The sequence below is a fragment of the Biomphalaria glabrata genome, chromosome 13 (genome assembly GCF_947242115.1).
Source record: "Biomphalaria glabrata chromosome 13, xgBioGlab47.1, whole genome shotgun sequence".
Lineage (NCBI taxonomy): Eukaryota > Metazoa > Mollusca > Gastropoda > Planorbidae > Biomphalaria > Biomphalaria glabrata.
This window is the reverse complement of record NC_074723.1, coordinates 24,513,388-24,525,581: the sequence shown is the minus strand read 5'-3', so window position 1 is coordinate 24,525,581 and position 12,194 is coordinate 24,513,388. Positions and strand designations below refer to the sequence as shown.

The 12,194-nt window shown below is 31.5% G+C and overlaps 2 protein-coding genes across 8 annotated transcripts in view; one reads left to right on the top strand and one right to left on the bottom strand.

Annotated features, from left to right (window-relative positions):
• Positions 1-11,433, top strand: LOC106057430 (protein LZIC-like). The gene is made up of 6 exons (XM_013214608.2): positions 1-166; positions 3,064-3,194; positions 3,352-3,487; positions 5,187-5,285; positions 7,242-7,419; positions 8,840-11,433. Exons 2-6 carry the CDS (start codon positions 3,094-3,096, stop codon positions 8,896-8,898), a joined length of 573 nt encoding a protein of 190 aa, XP_013070062.1. The 5' UTR covers positions 1-166; positions 3,064-3,093; the 3' UTR covers positions 8,899-11,433.
• The window catches only part of LOC106057429 (DNA damage-binding protein 2-like), a 19,695-nt gene continuing 16,926 nt past the window's right edge, over positions 9,426-12,194 (bottom strand). For all 7 annotated transcript variants that reach the window (XM_056008009.1, XM_013214605.2, XM_056008008.1 and 4 more), the window contains one exon: positions 9,426-12,025. In XM_056008009.1, the coding sequence (XP_055863984.1) occupies positions 11,784-12,025 (242 nt within the window). In that variant the 3' untranslated portion in view covers positions 9,426-11,783. The remainder of the gene's footprint in view (positions 12,026-12,194) is intronic.

The window sequence follows — 12,194 nt, the reverse complement described above, 5'->3', positions numbered from 1 at the left end:
CTAGTTGACTGTCACCTGAGTGTGAAAACAAACGAAAAGCGAAATTTCGCTTGATTTTTCTATTAGTGGTGTATTAGAATCTAGAACTCGTCCCTATTCTAGATATCTAGTCTAGAGATTAATAGATCTAGAATTTTCTAGATTAGATCTATCTAATCACTAAAAAGTAAGTCCGATTTTTCTAGATCTATTATTCTGAGTATTATATAATAATTTATTATTATATAATATAATAATATTTTAATCAATAGAATAGTAACTCAATAAAGTCAATAGTTATAACTTATACTAAGTACTAAGTTATACTTATAACTTATACTCAGTATATAAGTATAACTTTAATCTTTAACTCTATAACTTATAAGTTATAGATGTTTACCACCGTAGATCACAATCAGTAGTGTGTTTCCTCTCTTTCATAGTATAGCATGTTCTGTGTGCTCTGGTCTATTTCTTTGGGTGGTGGGGGGGGGGGGAGGATATTTGGGAAAAGGTTTCCATGCTGCCTTTACCAAAGGTTTTTACTTACTTAGACTTGCTTAGTAGCTGTACTTTAAAGACATTGAGAGCCAATCAGCTGACACTCCCATCATAAAATTTGCTGACGACACTGCAATCATCAGCCTTATTGCATATGACAAAAATCTGTATCATTCAACAATTAACACTTTTTACCAATGGTGTATAGATAACTTTCTAATTTTAAATGTTCAGAAAACTAAAGAAACGATAATAGATTTTAGGAAACAGAAATTCAGATAAACAACCAAACCATAGAGCAACTGCAAAAAATAAATACCTAGCTACAACCATCAACAATAAACTGAAATGGAGTGAACACTGTCAAAACCTTTACACCTAAATTCACCAATGGCTCTTCTGTCTTACTGAAATGGAGTGAACACTGTCAAAACCTTTACACCTAAATTCACCAATGACTCTTCTATCTTAGAAAGCTAATGAAATTTAACATTAACAAAACAATAATTAAACTTTTCTATACAGCAACCATCTAATTAACTTTGTCATCACCTGCTGGTATGGTAATACTTCACTGGCACTAAGACATAGACTAATTAAATAAAGCATCTTATATCACTCGAACACAGCTGCCATCTCTTGAAGAGCTTTTCTTCTTTTTCTTCATCGTTCTCATTGTTATGTTGGAGTGTTCATATGACTAGACCAATACATGAGATGAACTGCGCAGTGGTTTCCAAATCAGGGAGCTCTCCATATAGTTTTCTTTCTATTGGGGTGATTTGGGGCCAATGTCTTATACGGGCCTCTTGGTAAAGAGAGCAGTTTAGGAGGACGTGGTCAGCATTCTCTGGTGATACTCCACATGGGCAGATTTCACTGGTTCCAATTTTGAGCTTCCGGTGCATGTGTTGTCACATTCTGTTGTGTCCGGTCCTGAGTCGAAAGATTAGACGTTGGTCTTGTCGGGATAGCTTATAGTAAGCATCATCTTTCTTGTGATTTGGATGAGAGCTCATCCATTTCTCATTTATTTTGTTTACAATTAATTTCTTCATTTCTTCTGGATAGAGTGAAGAGTTTATTTGAGAGTTAGTTCTCCCACTCTTGGTGAGTGTGTCAGCCTTCTCATTTCCTTCTAGTTGTATATGGGCTGGTATCCATTGAATAACAGTTTTTTTGCTGTTGTTGTTTAGCTTTGTAAGTGCTGTTCTGAGGTTTTTAATATAAGAGGAATCAGAGTTTTGCAAGCTTTGGCGGGTTGTTTTTTGCATCGGTTAGCAAGACAATCTTACTGTGAGGGGAACTTGGATGATTCGCTAGCATGATAGCAGCTAGTGCTAGTGCTTCCCTTTCTGCTCTGTGACTGTCAGAGAGCTCTCCAGTTGCAATGGATTTTTCTAGTTTTCCTCCATCTGGCCATTTGATAAGTATTCCAGCTCCTCCATTTGTGGTGGCTTTATGGGATGAGCCATCTGTGTAAACTCTGATCCACTGATTGCTAGGGTAATTGGTATGTAGAAAACAGTTCACTAATTCCTTGAGCTCTGTTGGTCTGTAATCAGATTTTCTTTTTATGTTTTCAATATGGTCCCTTATAGTAGGAAGAGGGCTTTCGTCCCAGGGTGGATATTCGTTATAGTGTATCAAGGATTCCAGAGTAATTTTTTCAAGTTGGTGTTTCTTTTTTAGGTTTAGAGATTCCTTTTATGAAATTGGTCCTTTTGAGACGGTTTTTTGTGCCAGTTTTGTGGATTTTTGTTCTGAGTGGGTGTCTTTCCAAGGTTTCCAATTTAGTGAATTGGGAAAGGATTTTTATTTCTCTTCTTTCATCCAGAGAGATCAGGGCAGCGGTTTCCTCCATAGCTCTTATGGGTGTTGTTTTGATTGCGAAGAGCTTTTCAAAACACTCACGATTCTTAAAGACCACCTGTACCCATTAAACCACTGTTACATCAGATCTAAATGATGATCCCAATGATGGTTGTCTCCTTTCCATTATGACTACAACAGAGAGATTTAAAAACTCCTTTATAATCCCACTTTCGGTCAGAGTGTTACAAGGTCATTTGTTGTCATTGAGAAGTACATAGAAGTCTAATTCATACAATGCTTGTTGTGAGTGTGTATGTGTTTCGTGTGTGAATGTTGTTCGTATTTGCATCTGTTATTGTACAGTAGTTACACTGAGATGGTCAATTGTAGTCTTACTGAATTTCCATTTGATTGGACCAGATAAAAATTATCTTATCTTATGTATATACCAAGAAAATTCTATTATGATGTAATGAGATATTCTCGTAGACTTTCAAGAGTATAAAATAAACAATAAAGAAAAATTTTGACAGTTTTATATATCCTTACATTATTATAATGTCTGGATTGTTTTCACTGCTTGCTTTAAGAGGCAACACAAATCTCCTTACCCTAGAGGAATTCACACCCATTTTATTGCATACTTAGCATTTGATGAGTTGGTCATATAATATTTATGTTAGTTCATTAGAAACTGGTCAACTCTCTATTAACATAATTTACACATTTTTCAATGTCATATTCATATATTCATTTTCATTTTAATAGATATTCATCTGTTAATAAAAATTGAACACAATGGCTTCAAGGGGTACTCAAGAAACAACAAAGTTAAAACAAAATATGGAAGAACAGCTTGACAGATTAATGCAACAGTTGATGGACTTAGAAGAAATGAAGTAAACATTTAGATAAAAATACTAGAATTTATACATTATTAAATGAGTTTTGATTTTATGGAGATATATCAATTTGGTTATAAGATATATCTAGAGACGAGGAAACTTATGTTGTAATTTAATTTTTGTAAACTATATTGAAATTGTTTTTCCACAGAGGAGAATTAGACACAGAAGAATATGAAGAAACAAAAGCAGAGACGGTTGAACAATTGAAAGAATTCCAAGAAAATTTAAACAAAATGATAGCAGGAAACTTAAGTTTAGTGGATCAGTTGAATGGAATGCAACTAGTAAGTTTATTTTAAAATGTTTTATTACCATACATTGTATAAGCTTTTTCCTTATGACATTACATGAATGGGTTGTATGATTTCTTTATGAAAACTAAGAACTTATTGAATTTATTTTTTTCTACATTATAGTAATTTGAAATGAAACATGATGTCCTCTGAACTTTCTATCTTCTACTACAATATTTAAGGCTAAAAGATAAGATTTCTTGACATTTATACAGTTTGGGATCATTTGCATCACAGGCTCTGTCTGTGTTTGGCACTGTGTGCTGCAAACTGCCTAAGGATTACAGGTTCCAATTTTTTTTTAGCTGCAAGGCATAGTTCTGAATTCAGAGTTTTTCCTTTTCCTAGGTGGGAAACTAAAGCTAACGAGCTAATCCTCCCTGAAGCTTTCTGATTTAGGCACCAGTTACTCACCTTTGCCCTTCTCCTCCTAGTAAAAACATCAGGAGACACAATATCTGAGCCACACGTGAAGGCCAGGAGTTGGGCTTGTCAGAGGCTAATGGCATTTTAAGTAGTGGAGTGCTTATATCCATTACCACTTCTGGCAATGGCACCTTATAGAATCTATACACACATAGTAATAGGAAAGAAAAAAAACAATGAGAGGAAATTTAATTTTGAATAAATTATTAAGTTAACATTTTTTAAAATTTAGTCCTTTTTTTCAATAGCTATAGTAAAGAAGCTATCTATGCTGCAACAAGAAATGTCTGATGTTAAAGTCACATGACCTGTGCCATGTTTCAGTTTGTAAAGCTGGTTTGTAACTGATAGAGTGGGCTAACATAGGTTTCTACTGAACACTGGATCAACATGCATCTACACAAAATTGTCATACAAATTTCCTTGCATTGATTGTAATGAAAAGAAAATACTTTTTAGAAGCAAAGCATAGAAAGGGACAAAAATATTCTAATATATAATAATAATAATAATCTTAATTATCTGTGAGGATTACAAAAAACAATACATAATTAAAGCACACAATTATATGTTTCTCTTAAACATTACATGTGAAATTTACAACAGTTAATTACATATTCTTCTTATAGCCCAAGGGAATAAAAGTGTTTATATGTCTATTTACTATTTATTTTTGTGATCTGTGTGTCAATATCTTCTTTGTGATGGTAAAATGTTGAAATCATGAAAAAGAGGCTGATTCTTTATGCTTAAAAATTTTTTTTAGCTTTCTTAGCAATTTTTATCTTTAGTAGGTCTCCAAGTGCTGTTTGTTTGCTGTGTTTGCAAGGAAATTTAATTTATGGTCTAACACAGATTCAAAGTAGTTAAAGGTTTGAATTATTTCTATGCTCTCCCCAGCTACTGAAACACTTCTTTTCGGAAGTCATAATCATTTCTTTGTTGTGGTTTTATATATTCAATATAAAGAAATAGTCACTACATTATTTTTCAATACTATTTATTTCTCTTAAATAATGATTTACATCTGAGCTCTCTGAGAGCGGGCCAAGAAGAATCTGCAAACTTTGTTAAGGAACAAAAAGGACTATCAATACACCACAATGGCGATGTCACTGCCTCTTGGGGTGCTCCTGTATTAACAATACATGCATTAAATACTGTGCTGTTCATTCTAACTCTCTGGGGTCTATTGTGTAAAAATCATTACCCAATGAATTAGTCTTATTTCAATATAACAAAAAATGTTTGTTTTCTTCTACAGGCAATTCAAGCTGCAATCAGTGAAGCATTTAAAACACCTGAAGTCATTCGACTATTTGCTAAGAAACAACCTGGACAGTTGCGATCACGCTTAGCTGATGTAAGAAAATATTTTTGAGTTAAATCTTAAACTTTTGATTATTTTATAAACTGAAAATGTCATCATCGCTCTTTCCCAGTTTATAAATAAATAAATATATTGTTACGATATTCTCTCCTAATCAGGCCTTCTGCAAACACTGGTCAACAACACAACACAACTAATTAAAGAACTTGAAACAAGAGTTCCAAATAATCTGGTCCCCTTTAATAATGAGAAAATAAAAATAGCCAATGCGACACCATTAGCAACACAATAAGCTACAACAAATGCTACACTGTACGTCACCATACTGCTGTACTAAACTCTACTGTCTATCTCTTCCTGGACTCTTACGTTTCACTCTAGGTCTCCACCAGGACCGACTTCACAGCCGACTAGCAGTCCGGTCTCCTTGCTTTCCTGTCTTGAACTGCACTGCCTTACACACTCTGTCTCTGGTCCATGAATGCTTCTGATCACATGACCATAACACGTGTCAAATTTACATGCAAAGTTCATACTTGTCAACATAGCACGCTAAACTATTACTAGCCACGGTCACAGTTAACCTTATCACTCAATAGGGTTACAACAATATATATGGGAAGTGTATAGAAAGAAGAAAATATTTTTTAAAAACTTTTTAAAATAACAAAGCTTATATTAAGTGTAGATGTATCAATTAGTTTGGATCAGTCATGCAATTAAATTTGTAATAGATCTAGACTAACAATAAAAAACATCAATAAAAATTTTTTTAAAGGGGGAACGACTTGTATTGGAACTCATGGCTAAAGCCAACATGGTAACCTTTCTGCTAGTGGAGAGCCTATGAACATGGATGATTGAATAGTTAATTTATTGTTTTTATAGTCTCGTCCTATTTTTCATGTTGTGTTCACTAAGACTCATACAACAATTTATAAAGGGCACTATTTCAGCTTATACCACTACTTCAGTCAAGTACAAATTCTTTCCCTTGTTTTAAGATACCAAGCAAAATAATTAAATTACCAATAGCTAATTAACCTAATTGGTTAATTTTTTTTATTGATTCTTGTGTTGTCAGGTAATAAAATAACTGTGCAAATTTCAGCTTGATCCAAGATTGGGTGTGGGAGAAATAATGTGTACAAACTTTTTTAGCAGACAGACAGATAAAGTTAGTTGATATAAGCTTTGTAATAAGCATAACAAACGTGAATGAAAGAAAATTATGCACTAAAAAAAGGAAATACATTTTTGTGTTATTAAACATTAGTATATCAGCTTTATAAAAATGTCTTGAGTGTAAACAGCATTTCAAAGTGAAGATTGGACTTCACAGCCATCTTCGAGTGCATAGGAAATGACCACAAAGGAGTAGCTTATTATTGTTTCATTTATAAACATTTTAGCACAAATTTCTGCCAAGTTACGAAATAGAGACAAGCTAATTATAGTCAATTAGAGGACTCAGCATATTAACAGAGCTTAAGGTCAACATTTATGTAGTTTTTCTTTCACTTTTATATGCTTCAGAGTCTTATATTCCCTACACATTAAACAGCTGAACTCCTTTCACCTAAGAAATTTTTTTTTTAAATATGCAAGGTGAATTGGTTTGATTACATACCAGACTGTGAAATCCTACATATATCACAGGTGAACAGTAGCCATGCCATAGCAAAAGGTCCCAACTATTATTGGCTGGATATGTAGTCTACTGCCTGATAGTCAACTTTGTAGATGATTTTTTATGGGGATATACAAAGATATTCTCTAGTGTTGCCTCATGAAATGCATACCTGACACCCATATACTGAGAAATACTATCCCATGATAGCTTCTCATGGCGCTGAATAGTGAGTGCATGTAGCATTTTTAACAGTATATTACTGGCCTGCAAGACTTTGGCTATTCATAATGTAATGTTCTACAATATATATTAATTATCTATATGATGTAGTAGTCTTTATTCTTTATTCACTTTAGATCAGTCGAGATGAAAAAATTGGGAAATTATCCAAAGAACTGGCAATTCAGCAGTCTGTGGAGATTCTCACAGCTTTGAAAAAACTTGGAGAGACTCTAACCCCATCAGAAGTGGCTTACCTGGAGCAACATTCATCAGGAAGTTTAAAAGAATTTGAGAGAGTTTCCTCTGATATTGGTAAGAACTATAAGCATGTATCTCTGCTTTACTATGCTAGTGACAAGGAATACTTGTGTAATTCCTTTTTACTAGTTTTTTTTTCAGTTACATTTCATAACATATAAATCTGTGATGACCCCCCTCCCCCCAGTCTATTATTAAGAATATAAAGTTTTGTGGTAGGAGAGAAAAAGTCTTTTAATTGTGCCTTTATGAAAAGTAAGCAGAAAAAGAAAAATTCATAAACATAAAAAAAATTCTTACTTCTTTTTTTTTTTACCTGGACCCTAATTTTTGTTTTCTCTAATTCTGTTAAAATATCTTTGAAGCACACACACAAAAAAGCACTCTTGGACTAAATATTTAGAGAGAGACATCAGTGTTGATAGATAAAATCTAATTTGTTTTGACCTCATCCTGTCTTTATTTATGCCTGTGACCTATGGAAATGACAAAATCATTTACTTACAATGAAAATAATATGAATTGGTGTTTTTTTTTGTCAGTCTCAAAAATGTCTCAACCTCGATCCTACAATCTTACCAAGTTTAAAATTGTAAAGTTTTAAAAAAAATAATTACATTTATTTCTATGCACACTCAGAGACTTTTTTTTATTCCAATTTTTCTTTTCAATTTCTAGAACTGTTTCTATTATTACTTGATTTTAGATTTCTCTTCACAATTGTTAAACTAGGCTTGTTCAAATCTCTGAAAGAAAACAGATATAGTTTGTTTGTTTTTTTAATAAATCTCAGGCTTAAGTATTATGTAAAGGTAATAACTCACATTTAACATTACATCAGGTTTTTAATTTAAAATATAAATTAAGATCATTTAAAAATCACAAAACAATAATTTTACTTTTGAAAAGTTTATAAAGTTTTAAAGCACTAATATTTAACTAAATCCAACTGATATCACTAACATCACAAAGAATCTTGCATGTTTCTAGTGCAGAGTACTATCATAAGACAAAGGGTGCTAGGTTAAATAAAAAAAAAAATTCATTCAAAATATTAAATTGATATTAAAGTTAATATTTCTCTTAATTGATCAAATTTTAGTTTTCACATATGTAACTTTTATATGTTCAAAAAGAAAAACTCTCTAAACAAGAAATAATAAAGTAAAATGGGAAGATTTTTATGACCAAAATGTGTGTGCTGATTATTGTTACCACTGTACCCTTTGCATGACTGCATTTTCAGTAAAATGTTTCTTTTTTATGAGATAGCCATTAGAAATTTAAAAAAAAAATCTTTGATTTAAATTTAAAAATACTTGACTGTATACAAAATGTTGAACAAAATTATTGTATTGATATTCCAGAAAAATATTAAATTGAACATTCTTTTTTTTTTTTTTTTTGGCATGATAGAATTTGGTTCTTTTTTTGTGACTTTATGTTAATTCAAAGTTTGTTGTCCTTCATCCAGGTTCTGGTGAAAATGTTTTAGCTGTTGCTGGATCCCAAGTAGCACAAGCAAGCAAATGAAGAAATTCCATGCAGTGAATTAAATGTTCAAGAATTTGTTTGCAATAAACATTCAAGTGTCATATTTATTTTATCATCTTCATTACTTAGGCTTAAATTGGCCATTTGGCACATAGGTCCCAAATTGTATTATGTCATCCTCATAATTGGTCCCAAAAATTATGAACAAGTAATATTCACTTTAAATTGGACTAAAGTGTTTTTATTAAGATTTGATTATACTTTATGTTCTTTCTTATGATATTGCATTTATAAACATTTTAGCACAAAACTCTACCAAGCTAAGAAATGGAGACATGCTAATTTTATACTGTTTTAAACGTGTCCATGTAATCTAATTATATTAATGGAAAAGGGGGGGGGGGGGGGAGGTTGGCCCAGTTGTAAAACATTTGGCTTCTGAATGAATATTGTTGAGTTCTTGGTGAAGTCTGGGATGTTTTAATTCAGGATTTTTAGGATGCCTCTAAGTCTACATAACTTCAATGGGTACCTGACTTGTTAGGCTATAGAAACAGATGATCATCTGCCGCCTTACCTTTTTTTTTTTTTACTTTAATCTATATCTATAGATTTCTTAAGGTTTCTTTATGATAATCTTGTTGAGATTGTTAAAATGTTTATAAAGCATTTTTAATGAAGCATTAAATATTCAATAACTTGAAATCTGGGGTTAAAAAAATGTAATTTGCTATTTTGCTAACCATTCTGATTAATCTGATCTTTAAATTGTCAACAATGTTTTAAATATTTTTCTTAGATTGACATCTGAAAAAATTTATATATATACACTAAATTTACATTGGAAGAATGAGCAAGAAAAATAGCCCTAAACAATGTCATTACAACAGCTGCAAAAAACAAGCCTGATTTCATTACTATGTATATGAAGTTCTATTAACACAGTAAAAGTAGCTAATAGCTATGCAAACCTTTGTAGATTGTAAATCTTATTGTCCATGTTATTTGTATCATGTTTTTTTTTTGTATTTATATATTTGTGAATATGATGCTATTTTTGCCAGTATATTTACATAATTTGCTATCTTAGCCAGGGCTGACCAACCTATGGTGCATGCACCAAAAATGTTGCATTGCATGGCACACTATGTCCTTAAGAAAAAAAAATCAAGAAAAGATATAATAGCTGATTTCTATAAAATCTAAGTCACAATAAAATTCCAATAATGATCAATAAAGCAGTCCTAGTTTAAGTCTTAAGAAATATCATTGCATTATACACCAAGAGTGTGGAAAAAGATGGATTTTGAAGCATGTTATACTAGTTATAAAATTGTAAATAAAATAAGAGGATTATACAGAAGAGAATTCAGAGAATATTCTTAACTGTGTGATATGTTGCGAGGTGTGTTGGTTTTCTAGATAACAAGTTCTCAGAAGATTTTGGAAACTGAAAAATATATAAATAATTAGAAGAGAAAGATGAGCTGCAAGTTTATGGAATCAAAAAAAGAATGTTTGATTTAGTATTTTTAGTTGATGTTACAAGCCATCTCAATTTTAAACTGCAAGGCTAGGAAACATTGTTTCACAAATCTAATCAGTGAATTCAAAGTGAAGTTAAAAATGTTTAAGAAACATCTGATGAGTCAATTTCCACATTTGAAAGAACAAAGTCAATGTGTCCAATGCACTTTTAGAGCATATATTTCAATCAATGAAATGATTACAGGAAACCTCTAATAATTGTTTGAATGATTTTGCTGAAGAAGAAAACTACATGCTTGCATTTATAAATCCATTTTCACTTACTGAAAGAAATATTCTGAAAATGTCTAGTAATGTAAAGATGGAACTGAAATGCTTCAGTTTTGGCGATCATCACCATGTGAACATTTTGCAGAACTATGAAAACTTGCTTCAAGTTATGCCCATCACTCTGGTCCACATACAGATGCAAGTATTTCAAGAAAAAAATGAAGCCACAACTGTCAGATTCCAATTTGAAGAACTGTCAGTGGCATTCATTTACAAATGTAACTTTTGATATTACAGATTTGGTGAAAGTAAAGAAGAAAGTCTCATTCAAGCTTGACTGATGTGATCTTGTTTTTATCAGATATTATTTTTGTTTAAACTGCTAACAGTGTTTATATATTAGTCCAAGTGCAATTAGAAATAATCAATACAATCACCAAATACTTTTAAGGAGTGAAAATGTGTGTGGTGCATCTAAATTAGAAGTGAACAAAAAATGGCGCACAGAAGCAAAAGATTGGCCACCTCTGATGTAAGCCCTTGTGAGAGATAAAAAATAAAACAATAACAAATTTAAATTTCTTTGCATTTAGATAATTATAACCATATGAAGTATGTGTGAGACCTTCAAAGCAAGCTCTTTAACCTTGCAATGAGACTTACATGGAGCACATTTTTACCAATATATATAAAATAAAAATAAATTGTTTACAATAAGAATCATTTTGTCTTCTAATTGTTTGGTTTTTATTTTGTATAATATTTTTCACTGTTTTTCCACAATTGAAATTAGAATAAAGAACTTTATGTTGCTAATGTGTGTTCTTTCCTCCAACAACATATAAACAACATATGAATAATTAGTACTAAAAGTCATAATAGTTATTTTGTAAAAACTTTAGTTGAAAGTTGTAGGTTTTAAGATTTACTAAATTATCTGCAAGTGAATCAAATAATTATTACAAACATTTTTTTTTTCTAATTTGTTCTCAAATTATTTCCTAATAGATCAAATTGTTTATAAATTTCTAATTGTGTTACTCTAATTAAATAAAACAAGTGAGAGAAGTTTTTCAATAATTTATTTACAATAGATTTCAACAATCTAATATCTACTAGAGATGTAGTAAATAAGTCCTTTTTAAATAAATCTTTTTTTCCAACATTTAGTTACGTTTTCGTTTCTTTGACGCTTTGTCTACATCATTATCTTTACTTTTTCTCTTGTCCTTTATATTTAGCTGAAGTTTTGAAATTTTTTTATCCTTGGATTTGTCACATGTTAATTGTATTTTTTCTTTTGACATTTGGTTTTCCAATGTTTCTCTTGTTTGTTTCTTGTCTTTGGCACAGTGGTCTTCTGACACCTCTTGAGATGCTGAGGTTGACCATAACAACATGTTATAACCTGTTGGCACATTAGAAACAATGTTATTAACATTGGTAATATAGTACATAATATAAACACATGTATAGTATATTTAGTAATGGATTAAGTTTATGTGTAGCTGGACCTCAGCGGTGAAAGAATAAATTAGCCTAAAGGCTGTTGGATTTCTGGTAGTAGTCGTCAGTCC